Source organism: Pelodiscus sinensis, chromosome 6, assembly GCF_049634645.1.
Source record: "Pelodiscus sinensis isolate JC-2024 chromosome 6, ASM4963464v1, whole genome shotgun sequence".
In the NCBI taxonomy this organism is placed as follows: Eukaryota; Metazoa; Chordata; order Testudines; family Trionychidae; genus Pelodiscus; species Pelodiscus sinensis.
The window spans coordinates 103,099,895-103,117,544 of record NC_134716.1 but is presented as its reverse complement, the minus strand read 5'-3'; the positions used below and the strand labels follow the sequence as shown (position 1 = coordinate 103,117,544).

At 38.7% G+C, this 17,650-nt stretch overlaps 1 protein-coding gene across 3 annotated transcripts in view; it reads right to left on the bottom strand.

The window, feature by feature from the left end:
- Nucleotides 1–111: 111 nt before the first annotated feature.
- PRKAA1 (protein kinase AMP-activated catalytic subunit alpha 1) overlaps nucleotides 112–17,650 on the bottom strand; it is a 28,084-nt gene continuing 10,545 nt past the window's right edge. For 2 of the 3 annotated variants that reach the window (XM_006139488.4, XM_006139489.4), the window contains exons 3-9: nucleotides 14,713–14,806; nucleotides 13,755–13,899; nucleotides 11,878–11,965; nucleotides 9,553–9,777; nucleotides 6,630–7,116; nucleotides 6,346–6,472; nucleotides 112–3,043 (exon numbers count right to left, since the gene is read on the bottom strand). In XM_006139488.4, the coding sequence (XP_006139550.2) occupies nucleotides 2,799–3,043; nucleotides 6,346–6,472; nucleotides 6,630–7,116; nucleotides 9,553–9,777; nucleotides 11,878–11,965; nucleotides 13,755–13,899; nucleotides 14,713–14,806 (1,411 nt within the window). In that variant the 3' untranslated portion in view covers nucleotides 112–2,798. Of the gene's footprint in view, nucleotides 3,044–6,345; nucleotides 6,473–6,629; nucleotides 7,117–9,552; nucleotides 9,778–11,877; nucleotides 11,966–12,835; nucleotides 12,916–13,754; nucleotides 13,900–14,712; nucleotides 14,807–17,650 lie in introns of those variants that run through there. The other variant, XM_075932508.1, reaches the window with a different exon arrangement.

Here is a 17,650-nt window from a genome sequence, read left to right as displayed (position 1 = left end):
ATCATACAACCGTAACAAGCATTTTTCATTCAGTATTGCCAAAAATTGCAATAGGAAGTAGGCACATCTTGTTTGAAAAAAGTGTCCATTTCTTACAACATACAATGGTAATCAACTGACAAAGTAAATATTTTATTTCAATGTCAAGTCATACAAGGAACATGGTCTCTGAAATATTGCACCACAAAGATGGACTTTTTACCACCTTACCAGTGTAAGTTACATTATCTGTGGACAAATAGATTTATCCATGCCTTATGAACAATTACAATAAAAATGCAAGAATACAAGGGGCTTTTCCATGTAGAGCAAGGTTGGGGAAAAATCTAAAAAGCCGTTTTCAGTATTCCCTTTGAAAGTATTAAAGATGTAGTACAGTAAGAACTCTGTAACAGTCCCACTATATTTTGCAGTGAAACAATTTTTTTTTAATAGCCTTTTTTAAAAAGGTCAGCTTTTGGTCTTCATTATAGGAGTAATAGGAAGGTCTCATGAAGAAAACAGTTAAACACCAAGATCTGAAGTGTAAGAAAAAAAAGTAATGAAACAAATGAAGCTGGAATCAAATAGGTAAATAGTCCTACTTCCTTCACTACCCCCTTTTTTAAAAAAAAATAAAAATCAATCCAATGAGAAAGCTTTAGGCCAGCAAAACTGATTCAGCATACCAATAAAATGTATTTTATTTAGAACTATGCATTCTGCCAGAAATATATGTTAAACTTCATACACCAAGACAAAGTAAAAACATGGCTGCCTTAAAGCACAAGAGCTGGAAAAGTATTAAAAAATTGAAAACTGTATGCACTTTGACATTTTGTGTGTGTTCAGCATTACAAAGTATTTGCAAACCAAAACAGATACTGGTTGTAAGGACTTAATCTAAGACATATAATGAGACAGTTTAAGTGTTCCCAAAGAGGAAATACTGCAATAAAAATCTGTGCATTTATTATGCTATTTGTACAAGTGCAATGTTTAACCATTTCAAAAATAAAACAGTATAGACAAAAGGGATCACAATAACTTATTGAACAGATGTATCAGAATTATTTTGTCAAGACTAATATATTTTAAAAAGCTGAATTTGTGATTGGTCCCCCATGCTAACATTTACATTTTGTCAGCAGTATAAACCCAGAGCATCATCCTTAAACAAAAATACAGCCTTACATTTTGAAATACAGTAGTGTAATCCTGCCTTGTAGGGACCATGTGTGACACCTCTGAAGAGTGGGAGAGCTGAAGTTGAAACTTGCACCCAGTTACTGGGATAGACCATGCAACTCCCAAATTCATAACGTTAGGACACAGCAGATCTTGGGGCTTAAGCAGCTGCGGGTTTCTTCAAACTCAGTGCATATTAGAAACACTTATGAACTTCTAAAGTTAGATAACTCAGATTACTGTAGTACTACATACAATGATAAACAATTCTTACTATGCATGTCTTTAGCAGTTCACTGTGGATGAATCCTTGAAAAACTGAACTCACTACAAATAGAGAAACATTTAAAGTATTTTCATAATGTGTTTGTGCTATGATTTCTCTAATACTCCATTTTTTTAAATCAAATTTATTAAAAACTGGAGCAGGCCTGGTAAGCTTAGAAGCATTAACCTATTCATGCCAATTTTGTCAATATCTGTGATTGTTAAATTCACTGGAATATTAACACTCAAGTTGATGTGCTTTTATTAGCATTGATTGATCAATTAGATTGTTAATTTTAGAATCGTTTAATTAAAAACAGCAAGATGTGCTATAAAAATGACTTGGGCATCCTATTCTAGATAAATAGCTCCAACTGCAAAAGGAGTTCTATACATTCCTATAGCTGACCCAGCATAGGATATCAAGAACACTGATTGTTTGAGAATAAACTCAGTGTAAGATTCTGGAAAAAGCACACTCACAGGCCTAAGGAACAGAATCCTAACCCCCTTAGCAGCATGCAAGGAGCTGCTCCACTGCTGCTACTCTAAGACAGGCTAGTGAATCTGTACAGTTCATGAACCCACTGAAAGCCTTTCCCTCTTGTGGAACATTGTTACATGGTGCATAGACACAGAAGAATCTCCTCTGCATGAGCCTTCTCAAAATCTTGTGGCAAGGGACAAGATTCATGGATCTATTTCAGACCACAGGATTTCATCTTTAGTGCTTACAGAGTATTCAAATGCATGAAAAATTAAGTTTGTACTCTCCAACATATACACAATCAAAATCTATCAAAGTTATTAAAAAGTTATGATTTTTGCTTAAAATATTCACCCAACTTGCCTATTTACTGCCAATTTTAAGTGGGATGAACACTACAGCAGCTTGAATGCGTTCCTGGTAATAGACAACTGAATAGTATACTGAAATGGGGCACAACTTCAGAGTGTGCCCAACAAGTTACCTTCATAGCCCACTGGGCTAGCAGCGAACACTCATCTACACTGCAACAAAATTATCACCAGCATAAAGACACAGAAAAAGGTCTTTATGGTTAACAGTAATGTTCTATGAAGCCTAATGTGCACTCAGTGTAAAACCTTGAGAACTTCCCAAAAGGCCTGTAATTTATTGTACCTGTATTATACTACTGAGTAGTGGATGTAATCGTAACTCCCTTTAGCTTCAATGTATTAGAGGTCTAACTGCTTTTAATCATGTTTCAATCCCTGTGCAAACTGCATTATGTGGCTAGTCTTCAGCGCCTTTGTTAATTGTAACTTGATTATAATTGGAAGCATTTGACTATGATTTAGGCATGCTTATTGCTATAAAAGAAATAAGCCAATCTTTAAAATTATTGTGCAAGTATTTTAATAAGATTTGCACACATCTCAAAAAATTCTATGGTGTGACTCCCTGGTCTTGGGGTTAAATCAGCTGAAGAAGAGTCAAGTGAAGATGTCACTGATGAGGTAAGAGACATATCTGCAGATTTTCCTTGTGCATCACCATCAGTCTCCTTCTGACAAGATCTATAGTTGCTCACAGAACCTGACCTCTGGGGCGTGGTAGTTCCAGATTTTGCTTCAATAATTTCATCTAGAGAAAAGGACAAAAAATAAAAGTTTAAAAAAAAATTTCAAGGGCAAATGGAAACACCAAGCACTAAGCTGAGAATCTGGAGATTCTCTCCCCTCCCTTTTAAAACCTCTTTCAAAAGGTAATCTTGTTTTCTACTTATTTACACAGCATTTGAATGCATATGTTACACAAATCAAAATATGTACAGCAACAAATCCATGTAATTTTTCCACATGGTTAAAAACAGATGTTTAGCATTCAAGTTACTCTGAAAAACGTGTACGCACAGGTTATCAAATTAGCTATAGAAATCAAGGGCAGTAATCCTGTAGTCCATTCAACTGCTCAAATTAGTTTACAAAGTATGTTTCCATGAAGTTATCCTTTATCGAAAACAATTTTTGAATATAAGATTAAATATTTAAATTTCACACCACTGAACTTGTCCCTCACTTTGTATTTGACAGATCAGTTTATGAAGTTAAGATGGAATTCCATTTTGTTTTAACAAGATCTTAATATTTTTGGAATGTCAGACTTAGTCCACAAGTCACAGATCAATTTTACAAACACATATGGTCAATTCTCATCAGGTATACACAGGAATAAGCGTATACATATAGATTAGAAATGCAGCTTTTTTTTTTAAAGCAAATCCTCAAACAAAAGTTTTGCTGAAAGTGACACCAATATTTTTGTTCCAATATTTTAAAGCTATAACACTATACACTAGCTCAAAGCCAAGAACACCACCCACCCTTTCACAAAGTCTACCTTCAAAATTTTGCAGGATCCCTCTCCTGAGCCCTCCTGGCATATGCAGACACTCTACAGCATAAGCCACCTTTAAACAATATATATTTTTGTGTCTCTTCTATAAACCCTTTTCCTTGCTGTACCATCCTATACACTTGCCATGTAAGATGAACTATGCATCAGTCACTGTAGCCAGACACAAACCCCATCTTGTTCCCCCCCACAACCTCCCCCAGAGAGCAAATGAGCTAGCTGACGACCCGGGGCCTCCCGTTGCCCTGATGGCTAGTACCAGTAATTGACACGCCTGCACTGTCCCAGAGAGGAATCTTCGCCCATCACATACCAGAGGTGCCCATTGTCTGCATTTTCCCAGGTGTGAATTATGCTTTGCACCCTTCGTGGGAAACTTGGCATCCAAAGCCATTTTTCCTAATTGGCCACTTGAGACCAGGAAGAAGCCTACGTGACCCAAGGGGTATGAAGAGGGGTTTAGTAGCCCACCCCATTTGAGCTCCAATCATCTATACCTGCTGGCAGGTATTGATTGTCTCCCGAGGTCTGTGGGATGCCCAACCTCACCCTACTTCTTCCCGAGGGACTGCGAGAAAGACGCTGACCATGCCAAGTCTGGAACGCCGGGGTGAGAATTATACCCGCTAGGTGTCTATTTGCATGCATTTAATAAGAGCTCAGAGAACCAAAAGGGTTTCATGGTACCTATAAGTGACTACTTAGTGTAATTTCTGTCCTGTCCTTTGTAGTGGCTGTGTTATCTGTAACACAGTAGTAGCATTTAACAACTAAGTTTACCCTGTAACAATAAAATAGTAACTGTTTAAGCTTCAACCTGACTCCTTCAGTTGCTGTAACAGAACCAAGCACAATTTTAAAAGAACTTCAGCCGGTAATAAGGGACAGATATAGGGAGAGCGGGTGTTTTGGATCGTGTCGCTTCCAGGGGACAGATCGGGTGGGGCACCTCTCAGCCTCCCCAGGCTGCCCGCTGCGAAGGGAATTCTGTATCCTAGCAGCTAAAAATCTGAGGTGTTATAAGCTCTCCCTGTAAACTCATTGGGGCGCCCGTCAACCTCCTCCGGGTTGCCCGCTGCAAGGGACCCCGGTCTCAGCAGTTGAAGTCTCAGGTGTATAACACACACGCACACACTGCCCTGACCGTCGGCTGACAGTCACACAAACATCCTTCTCCAATTCAAACTTCTTTTCAGTCTGCTGCACCATCCTCCTGTCTATCAACAGGGTGCATTCCTACAGTCCTGAATAATATCCACATTTTGCTTTTAATGTGGTCCCCAAATGTCCATCATTATAGCTAATGTAGCCACATGGAACAAATTCAGAGACAGACCACCTTACCTTTATTCTAACTTAACTCCCACACATAGAACTATGAGCTGCAGATAAATATCTCAACCTAAACAGACTGACTGCACATTCTATTTGTCTATTGTTAACTATTTCAGAAGTTTTAGTAATAGCAGACAGATATATATCATATATATTACATGAGTGGAAGAGTATGGGACAACTTTGTGTTCTTAGTTTTGCCAGGCTATTGTCACTAGGAAACATGTTAACCTGAAGTAAAATACTAGGGGAGACCAGGCAAATTATAGTTAACAGGTCCAGGTAAAGACTAATCTTCCCCATTGTCTTTGTTTTGACCTGCCAACTCACATGAAAACTGCAACTGTCTGTTAAGATTTTACTTCAGAATTAGCTAACAAATTAAGCCAACCCATACCTTTCTTTCATAAAGAAGACAAAGCCCAAGGTATTTATGGCTTTCCAAACCACATTTCTAATGGATATTTAGTGTGAAAAATCACAATCAGACTAAGGATGTTAAATATCGACTAATTGACTGACCAAATAGTGAATGCATTTTGCACTGACTATTTGATTAGTCTATAGGGTGATTCCACCTTTGAAAAGTAACAGCAGCTTTAGGGCTATTGCTACACTTAAAAGGCGAAAGCACCGCATGGAGCCTGGGATCAGCTGCAGACTCCAGCTGATCCTGAGTCCCACTCGGTGCTGCCACTTTGAAACGCCCGGAGGAACCTGACACCGGGCTCCCCGTGGCATTTCAAAGTGGCAGCATCGCATGCAGCCCGGGATCAGAAGAGGAGCCCCCAGCTGATCCCGCACTCCATGCAGCGCTGCCACTTTGAAATGTCACATGCAGCCTGTGGACACCACAGCTGGTCCCTGGCTGCATGCAGCGTTTCAAAGTGGCAACGCCATGTGAAGCTTGGGATCTGGCCCCAGGCTTCAAGTGGCGCTGCCGCTTTGAAGTGCCCCCTCCTCTTCGCCCCCTCCCCCCTGGCTGCCTCTTTCTGATAGAGGTAACAAAGGTGGAGGGGGAGGGAGGAAGAAGATCAACTAGTCGACTAGCATGTCGACTATCTGATAAGCATTTGCTTATTGGATAGTCAACTAGTCCTTCACATCCCTAGAGCAGACAACAGTTTTTTCTTTTTTTTTTTTTTTTGAATAAATGCATAACTATTAAAGCAATGTAATTATTTTCCGTCACATACCATCAATGCTACGGAAGTCCAGTAAGTATGTCCTACTGTCCACCTGGTATAATTGTAAACTCATTTTAGAATATGTACTAGTCACGGGATTCTTCCTTCGAACACGCAAATAGTATGGATTTACAACCTGGTAGAGGATACAGATGAAATAGTTAATTTCCATTATAATTTTTAGCAAGAGAATGACAAATGTAAGCAAGCACTTAAATCCTCTAAAGTAAGGTATCATCTTAGTGTTTTAAGCAAAACACAATCATCTGTCAGAAACCCCTGAGTTCCCTCACCTTCCATTCATAATCCAGTTGTTTAATTGCTCGACAAACTTCTGCCATGATGTCATTTGGGCGACTTTGACTCCGAATTCCTAAGTGCCACTTAGCTCTTCTTACACCTTGGTGTTTTGACTTTTGTGGATTTAGCTCATCAAGTGTGTGGCGTGGCCGAGGTACTTCAGCTACTAAAAATGGCACTCTTTCAGGATGAGGGCGAGACAAATGGTGATCATCAAGAAAAGAATCTGGTGGGCTTGTTGCCAAATAGAAGTCTTTGGCCTCATTCATAATTCTTCTGTTATCTATAATAAGATGATAGGCAACTGCTAAGGGGTCTTGATGATTTCGGCTATATAAACAGTTTAGCACCTCCTCTTCTGTACATTCAAACTTCTCACACACCTCTTTTAAGGCTTCATCATCAATCATAGTTGAGCTATATGATGGATCTTCAGGAAAGAGATACTTGGGGAGGTCCTGCTTGAACCACTCATGCTCCCTAGATGTAAAAATAAGTAGTTTTTAATACAACCACAAAGATTTTATGCAAACCTTAAGGAAACCCAATCAGTTAAAGACAAACTTTATTAATAAATTAAATTTAGTAAAGCATCTGAATAGTCTCAGGGGGCAGCCGTTTTAGTCTGTAACTTTAAAAATAAGTAGTCCTGTAGCACCTTAGAGAGTAATAAAAATATACAGGAAGTATCATGAGCTTTTATGGGGAAAGTGGGTTTTGCCCATGAAAGCACACGATACTGTCTATGTATCTGTTAGTCCCTAAGGTGCTACAAGACTACTAGTTTTTAAAGTATTTCAGTTTTCCTAAAAAGGAAAATTGTTGAAGTCAAGATGCTCATTAGGTACCATTACTAGTAAATCTGAAAAATCTGCTTTATTTTAGTCAGTTCAACACCAGAAAAAGAGGCGTATTTTTAAAAAAAGTGCTGGTACATATCAGGCAAATTATAGATGTAATTGACAGAGGGGGTAGAGGTTGATACTCTAGCAACACTGAACTACAATTTGCTTTGTCTATACTCTAGGTAAAAAAGTTAGACACAGCCTTAACATTTTAACTCTATTACCCCAAGTGAACCACAATCCAGTAGATTGTTTATTGTTATCAAACAATTGACAAACGTCACAAAATTCTTGTTTTTGGAATTTTCAGCCTAATTCTAACAAAGTTTATTGTTGCTAGTTATCAAGCATTAGATGTCCCCTTCTCCTTCCAAATAAGAACTGAACCAATAACAGACTATTTGATCCATAGGTTTAATCCCACCACCCCCAAAAAAGTTTGACCCAAAACAATTTTTTTAAACACCTGAAACACAGAAAAAACAAAAAAGTCAGCTACATTTTGAAACAAAAATCAAAGTATTTTGTTTTGAAATAGTTGAAAAAGACCCAAACCACTGATTTGCAAAAAAGTATCCAATTTCTTTGCCAAAAGTATTGGTTGAATTTGACTCAGTCTGCTCCAATCCCAAAAGTCACATACTATTTGTATATATCGAATAACCCACTTGATGGGTGTTAGGACAGGCATTGGTAGATATAACAAAACTGGATTTTTGAATGTTAGCCATTGTTCATTTTAATCTGTATTCAAAAGACACCTGCTCTCACTGCCCCCAAAGTTAGTAGAATGAGCTGCCAAGGAAAGGGTAAGAAAAGTCTGTTAAGGCTGTAACTCTTTGGTACTGTCTGGTATTAAGTTTTGTTCTTGTATGTTGGTCAACAGTTTACATTTCAAAACACAATAAAAAGTTAAAATACAGCAGAAACCTTATTTTTCAAAGTTCTGCTCCACTGGAAAATACAAAAAGCAACAGATTTGTCACTTCAGTGCACTGAGCTAGCTATATAAGAACAGTCCGGTGTTCTGTCATTAAACTTGGATAAACAAGAATTTTGCAGTGATTTAATTTGTAGTCAAGTCTAAGAAAATGTTACACTCTTCATCTAAAAATATGAAAATATAACTGGACTGCTAGTTAAGGAAACGAATAGTTTTAGTTTGCAATTTGTCCTGTCCAAGGAGTGGAAGGCACTTGTTTAAGCAACAGATCTAGTCCTACCCTACTACAAACTTTCCAGACTAGGGATGTTAAATTTAATTTAATCAACTAGTCGATAAGTGGCGAGCCACAGCAGGGTTAGCTTCCGGCCCTGGGAGCCAACCCCACCATGGCTCTACCTTTTAAATGTATTAAGAGCCAGTAGGTGCCCAGACCCCACTACTCCCTTGCCTCCCGCAGAGACAGTGCTGGGGGGAGATGGCTTTTAAGCTGGCTCCCTCCAGCACCAGCTCCTGCTCCCCTGCTGCCTCTGATAGAGGCAGCAAGAGTGGGGGGAGGAAAGCAAGTAGTTGAGAGACTAGTCTACTATCCAATAAGCCTATACTTATCGGATAGTCAGCTCGTCTCTTTACATCTTACCCCAGACACCTTCACCACACCACTTGGCTTATGTGTACCTATTAAAAAACATCCGTAAGATTAGTATGCCATTCACCTACTCTATTATAAGGTTTAGCACTCATAAAGCACTTTGATATATTCTGATGGAAGGTGCAAGAAAAATTATATTACCCACTAACATTAACATCTATCTTTAGGTCTCTTCCTGTCCTAATTCTAGTTTTTAGCAGGATTTTTTTTTCCTGGAAAGAATCAATACAGACACTTACATTTCTTGAACTACAATACCTTCTACCTATTAGTTATAAAAATTCTAGTCATAAGCACATTTTGTCATTTGGAACTTGGACAACTCTGGTTCCAAAAGATAAAACTAACACATTTACTAACTCAGTAACAGTGGATTGTATGGGAGAGGAATTTGTATGAACTATTTCTTAGTTATGTTTTTTTAGACTGGGACCATTACTATGACATCTGTGATTAGATATCAATTAGTGTTTTACCTAATGTCTCTGACTGTAGCTCTCTTCATGGGATCCACCTGCAGCATGTGCTTCAGAAGGCTAATCACAGATGGATTCAGATATTGAGGGGTATAAAATATACCATCACATATCTTCTTAAAAAGCGTTGGCACATGATCATCATCAAATGGAAGGGTTCCACATAACAAGGCATAGAGAATAACCCCACTGCTCCAAATATCTACTTCTGGACCTGCATATAATCTGGAAAAAGTTATCTGTTAATAAGTTAAAGAAGTGTAGTACATTTAAATAGATATCTTTTTGCAGCTTGAATTTTAGCAGTTGAAGGCACTCAGAAAATGGAGGCCTACCAGCACTGGGCAGGCATGGTATGCACATGACTGTGGAGCTGAACTCCACTCGACAGAGCAGAATTATGAACTATGTAATTTACCATAGTTCTAAACTGAGTGAAGGCTATATTAGAATGACAAGGCAGATGTATGTAAATGTGTGTTTCAAAAATCATAATCAAAGCTCAAAAATCATAACCAAGCCACAAAAATCATTCTGGGAGCTAGAAAATTAGGAGTTTAATACTGATGAAGAGTAACAATTTTGAGTAAATGTTCATGTTTCATTGTCCCATTTAATAATAAATCAGGTGCCTAGATTATGCTCAGCAATAGTAACTAGTGCAGTGAGGTAAAAGCTAGTGGGTTGCCTAGTGTAAGCTAGGGGACACCAAGGGTATGTTTATCATGCAGTTGGAGACAATTTTCAGTAGGGTGGGCACTATATATTTATGCTAGCTTTAATCTAGCTAGTTTGTAAAAATAGCATTGAAGATGCTGCAACAGCATGGGATTCAGTTTGAGGTGTAAAAGTTCGCACAGTCCATCATTGCTAGCGAGCACAGCTGTGTCTTCAATACAGCTTTTTAGCAAGCTAGTTAGATTATAGCCAACATCAGTATACCTACACAAGCCGCAAGTGACACATCTAACTGCATTCTTGTGTTGACTTAGAGCTTGTCCACACAGCAGGGCTAAACTCGAAATAAGCTATGCAACTTGCTAATTGCATAGCTGAAGTCAAAATAGCTTATTTTGACTTTTGGTGCTGTCTACACAGCAGTTATTTCGAGATAGAGCACTCTTCCCCCGACTTCCCTTACTCATACAATAAAGGTTACAGGAGTCAGAGTAAGCAGTCCTCCAGCTCAACGTTATTTTGACATTGTGTCAAAATAACTGCTTGGGAGTAGACATGGAATGTTATTTCAGAATAACATCAGTTTTTCCAAATTAATGCTGCTGTGTAGACATAGCCTAACCGTGTCGGAGGATTTAATAGTTACATGACTGAGTTAAAATAGGGAATGTTACAACTGAATAAAATTGAAAGTTACACCAGAATAAAAATTTGCACTAATACCAAATGTAACTGCCTGGAACTTTTCTATCTCTTCACCTGAAAAAAAAAGTGCTACTCCAAATTGTGTACTGTGATACTTTAGGTCAGTGGTTCTCCAACTAATTTTAATTAAACCCACTGACTGATTTGGTCTTTTTTTTGGTGACTCACCATGACATATACACCCCTTATCTTCTATCAACTCTACTTCCAGCTAGCTGTGGAGAGGCGGCCTGGGGGAGTTGGAGATCAAGCCCAACACACATTTACCCAGCAGTGGCAGCTCTTGCCACATAAGGCTGCATCTATTTCTAGTTGCAGAATCACTTATATTTGACCCATCTGCTCCCCTTCCCATGACAAAGGGGAAGCCAGGACAAACCAGAATACTACTATGACTGCACTGGAGCACAAAACCTGCTGCTGCAGGGTGAATGTGGGAGGAGCTCACTATCCATCTTCCCTAGTCCTTCCCTCTAACACCACAAGAAGAGTAGGTGTTTGCCTAAATCAGGACCCACTGATGGGGTTTAAAAAAAAAAAAATTAATCTTGGACTTGGTGACCCATCCAAGACCTTCCTATGATCACCTGTGGAGATGGAACCCACCGTTTTGCAAAATACTGTACTAAAGACCATTTTGGCAATTCTGGAAAGAGACAGTTTATGACATTCACTATACATTAATTTTCTAATTGGCAAAACTGCATTTTTACCACACTGCAGTTTGGACTTCTTGATACAGTACAGTGAAACTGAAGAAGCCAATAAAGCTTACTAGGCCACTAATCAATATATAGGTAAGCTTCAAACGCTAGAAAAGGTGGGGAAGGCAACATTTTTCAACTCTGAATTTTATACTATCATATTGTCTTGTCTTTAATATTAAATAGCGAAGTATTTTTCAACCACATGCATGTGCTTATAAAATAGAAGAGATACTACCTTCCTGAAATTACTTCTGGTGCAGCATAGTTAGGGGAACCACAGCTTGTTCTTAAAAACTCTCCATCTGACATCATATTTGAAAGACCTGAAAGTGCACAAAAGCAGCTACTAAAAAATTCAGCTGGAGAAATCTGATTACACACCGTATGCACAACTTAATCCAGCCACTAATGCTAATAATAGTATATTACAATTTGCTTTTTCTTAAATTGTGGAGTCATCTGTTTAGAATTACTGAAATATGTACAGAAACAGAATACAGTTTAAGATGCTGCATAGAGCACACCAGAAGTCTTACTGAACTGATACTGAAGAGGGCACGTGTCAAAACTAAAGACATGTTGCACATGATCCAGGCATGTCTGAGAGAATACATTCATTCTAAGATACAGCAAGAAAGTGTTTCAAGTTACCCAACACATGGCTGAGTTTTAAGGTATAATAGTAAGGTGGGACTTGGGCAAGAGAAAGCATTCTTAAATGTGACTGCTTCCAAATTCTTCAAGTGGAAAACTACCACAGAACAGTACAAGGAATAGCTTCTATAAGATTCAGTAGCAGCTCTTTAAAGAACAGTATAGTGATTACCTACAGCAGGAGATGGCCATCTCTCTGAACATCCGCTGGACAATTGCAGGCTACAGTTTGGATAGATCTGAGTGTTCTAGCTATGGCTGTCTATATTAATGCAATATTCCTTTTTTTGATTCTGAAGTGATATGAAAGAGTGCCTCAATCAAGCTTTCATACTTATTAAACAAGCAGTTTCTTTACACATACTCTTGTTTAGTTAAATAAGTTTAACAGCTTTGCTAAAATATATGCATAGTAAGAAAGCCATTTTAACAACTTGTTTTGCGTAACAGAATAAGTCATTTTTCATCTAAAAGCATTCTGCATACAAAGTAATGTCATTAACAGGACTCCCAATCCCCAATGTATTTGAACACCATACCTTTGAAATAATTGAATACTTAGCATTTATATAGCACCTTTCATCAGAGATCTCAAAGCGCTTTACAAGGGCAGGTATAATCCACTATGTCTACAAGAGAAATACCAGGATTATGTAGCAATATGGATACCTTTCTATGTTTATATGGCATGAAGGTTTCCTAATGCTGCCAGTCCTGAAAATTAACTGCCACTCTCTGTGTAGTTGTATTTTGTGCTCTTTTATAAAAAGTCTGTACAAGAACTATACCCCTCATTCCCTTGGCAAAACACACTATATACAGCAAGTGCAAGAATTAATAAGTTAGTTCCTCTTATCTTTCATGATCTTAAATTTTAGTTTTAGTCTGTCAACAACATCAGGGAAGATCTTTTTCCTTGTTTTACTTCTAAGTTAAGTTTATAGTAAGATATGAAAAGTAGTACTTACTAGCACTAAGTGCTATACTATCACGAATGCATTTCATTAGAATGATGTGCTTATCAAGTTTGTTTAACTGTCCTTGTGGGTCAGAAGACGTTAGAATTATTAAAATAAAAGGTAGACAGTTGTCCTAATTGTGCAAGTGGAGAAGTTAAGGAACTTACCAAAGATCAATCTTGGAATAAATGGAATTACATGTATTAAATGCAAAATAAAATGTAATATTTTGTTAGTGACAGTTTTGTTCTACCAGACCAAGCCAGACGATTAATTTCTAACTAATCACAGAAATATCTGGCTCAAAGATGGCCTGTAAGGAAAAGAGAATTATGCACTAGATGATCTAGTATCTCGAGGACACTCCTGAGGCTCTTGTACTGTAGCCCATTACCATTGTATTCATGTATCAGAATTCCAATAGTCAAATATTTCCTGCATTAATAAATAGCATCCAATGCAACTTGATCAAGTTTAGAATTTAAAAAAAAAAGCTCACCAAAATCAGCTATCTTGGCATTCATGTGTGCATCAAGCAGTACATTTTCAGGTTTCAAGTCTCTATGTACAACCATATGCCTGTGACAGTAATCCACACCAGAAAGGATTTGCTGGAATAAACGTCTACTTTCCTTCTCATCAAGCTAAGAAAGTGAAAAAAGCCATTTAAAACATCTGTCCAAATTTTGTCTTGATTCAGCAATGCATAAGTATAATTTGTATTAGATTTCCATGCAAGTCATTCTTTTGATGAAATAAACAATGCAGCAAATTCCATGTCAGTATTTTGATGTAGGGACACTTTACAGATAAAGTAACAGATGGAAAGAACCAAGTAACCAATTTTGTGGCAGAGCCACCCGAACCCAGAATGAATTTCTCTAGCCCACAATGCCTTAAACTGAATACTTTTAAGGAACATTATCCACAGATTCAATTACAAAGTCAAAACTTGCTTATTTCAGTCAATTTCAGAAGGATGGCTGTCAAATGTGTTATATATTAGGAATGAATATCTTTAGAGCTCACCTAGTCACTATTTTTGTTTATGTAGAAGAGAGTTAATATTTCAATCTGATATATATATCAAAAATTGCAAATTCAACCTGATCTAAAACCTTCAGAAAGTTAAAAATGATTGGTTACATAAAGTTTGCTTTGCACAGCTGCAGTCATTTATTAAAATTTAGTAGTATTATTCAATTAAAAAGGCATGAGCAGTTTCAGAGAAAGTAAAACTATATTCATGAACAAAATTCCATAAATTTAAACCAGCAGATATTACTTAATAGATTAGTTTCAGAGCAAAGTTTACTGACTTAGAAAAAGGATAGGATCTTAAAGACTTGTACTGCTAACTGCAAGACTAGAAAAATAGGCCTTCACCTACTGAGAACCATTTTTGTAAGTTATTATAAAATGAAATCTACGTTTTGCAGAGCTAAAGTTACTCTTACCCTTCCATTTTTACAGATATAATCAAACAGTTCCCCTCCAGAAACGTATTCCATCACCATGAAAATGTCAGATGGTGTACTGATGACTTGGTACCTAAAACATAACACATCTATTAATTCCACTGCATGCGTGCACACACACAACTAGTTAATTATAATTAAAACAGTATTGGGCTTTGTTAAATGAAGTTGATACAAGCTATACCACAGAATTAAATATTTCCTATATGAAATTAAGTAGTTCAAACATCCCAGTTTCAGTATCTCTCTTCATGGAATGGGACCACTGCAGCAACAGGGGGAAGCATATTAAGAATTTATACTTCTGAGGAGGTTCAATTTTAGCTGGCAGATTAGGAATGGAAGTTTCTCAGGCCTATTAGAAAGTATTACAAAGCAGATTATACCCCCTTTCCAGAAGCTAAGGAAGAGACAAGCATTTGTTAAAGTCAGCGCATCACTGACAACACAATATTATTCTTGTTATTGCACAAGGAGTCTTAAATATACAAGCAGGAAAGGGGTTAAAGGACTAGTGATATAACAGGTGCAGAGAAAGGAAGCTTATTATTAAAGTAATGTAGAAGTGGTTAATTTAACAGTAATCAACTGTTCCATGCTTGGGCATGTTCTCTCTGTTTTTGATATGACATTACATGTACAAGTTCTACAGCACCCAAAAGCCAGCTACTGCTTTCCAGGAGAAAGAGAAAGACTAGGTCTCTCCCTTGATTATTTTACAGGCTATATTTAGATAAGATGTGACCAATAAGAGACCATAGGTGAAGACAGAAAGCCATGTGGTGATTCAGTTTATACATGCCACGCATACTGTGGCACAATTAACTACTTGTAGACGTAACAGAAGGACTGTAGCATATTCTTATAGAAAGATTTCCTAGGGGAATGAAAAACGAGTTTCAGCATGGCTGGACAAGTTATTCTTGAGAGTTACTGACAAGAATGAGCTCTCAGATTATCTGGGTGATTAATATTGGCTAACACAAACAATCACAATATTTAACAAAATACACTTTAATATTCAAATTTCTAATGTAGCCTGAATTCTGAGACTCTTACAGCAGTTCGTTCTTGTTTATTTTAGTTTCACATTGTTTAATTTTAGAGCTTTCATTTTAGTGACTCATTCTTTGTCATTAAATGACTTAGAATACCCAACATAAGTGGTCGTTCCAAACACAGGATGGACCCTCTGTCCAGCACCCTTAAGACCTGACTGGTCCTGAACGAGCAGATGTGTTAGACCGGTGAGGTTCCTCCCCTCAGTCTGTGCTAAATTGCTTCTCTAACCCAGCTCCTCAGAACGCTCCTCCCTCATGGCCTGTGCTGAACCACACTTCCCCCTCCCCTTCCCACAACTAAGGCTCCAGCCCAGCTCCCCCAAAACCTCTAGCTGCTGCTGGCCCCACTGCTGCTGGGGCTGGGGGTGGCAAGGCTCCACGGCTGCAGCCAGAACTCCTCTGCTGCCTGGCCGCTGGGGCCAGAACTCCCTGCTGTGCTGTCCCCGCCTCGACAGGGCTTCTGGCTGAGCTGCTCTCTCCCCCGCCGTGTTCCGGCCCCATGGCCAGACCTCCCTATACCTGGGCTCTGTGGTGCAGGAACATACCATAGACGTTGGTGGATTTAAGGATGTTAAAGACTAGTCGACTCCCCCTTTGCTGCCTCTATCAAATAGAGGCAACAAAAGGGGGGAGGGAGGGAGGAAGGAAGGGGTACTTCAAAGTGACAGTGCCACACAGCTGTGAGGCGCAACTTCTTTGAACCCCCAATGCCAGAGGCATTTCCCCAGAATCCGGGGTCATTCCCCAGAAGCTGGGGAAATGCCATGTGGAACCTGGGGTCAGCTGGGGTTCCTAGCTGATTCCAGGCTCTCCGCGGCATTTCCCCCACCCATGGCAGTGGGACCCAGGCTTCAATCCCCCCTTCCTTGAGTCATGTAGTATTTTTTGTTGTCAGAAGAGGAGGTGCAGTGCAAAGAAGTTTAAGAAACCCTGGTTTAGATCTTCATAATACAATGCCACTTGAAGCAGTGAAATTGTTAACAGTGATGACATTCAAGATGAGAAGTATTACCAGTCATGTCAGGAACCATCCACCCACTAAAATTAGGATGTTTAAACCTCAGAACTATTGGTTCACAGACTCTGAAAACTCAGGCCACATCCACATTATGGGGACTGTATCAGTGTAACTATGCCAGCATTAACTTATAGGCCTTGTCTATGCTACTGTGGACTCTTCTACAACTTCAGCTACACGAATTACATAAGTCTGCTCATTGAAGTATCGTCTCTGAAGTCAGTCAACAGCTGATGCTCTCCTGTCAACTCTGCTTACTCCTCTCACTTTGGTAAAATTCCAGAGATGACCAGAGAGCACTTGGTGGTGGTGGTATAAATGTAATAAATCGACCCCCACTGCATCAATCGCTTAGTGAAGGCATGCCCTTAATGTAGGTACAGCTATTTCACATGCCTTACAAGCAAGATCAACCTAATTTTTAAAATGTTTATCTGGCCTTTACTTGACATTGCTGCATCAGTTACACTAGGATTGTGTTTTAAAGATAAACTTTAAAACTGTATAGATAGAGAGTTGGTACTGGTCTAGACTTTGAACTTACACCATCTAACTGACAGTTTCGCAGTGAATTTCCCCTCCCCCACTGCCACAATTCTGCTGGTATAAGCCCTAGTGTAGATTCACTTATGCCAATGCTTTCACTGGCATAGCTTGTCACCTGTGTAACTGGTGTAAGCTAGGGATGTTTAAATGCTGGTAACTGACGAACCGTATAAACCACTGAAGTGTCTGTATCAGAGGCAGCAGGACAGGGCGGCAGCCTGTGCGTACCAGCTTCTACCTGCTGCATCTGATACATAGGTGGCAGTGTGAGACAGCAGCCAGCTCCCCAGCA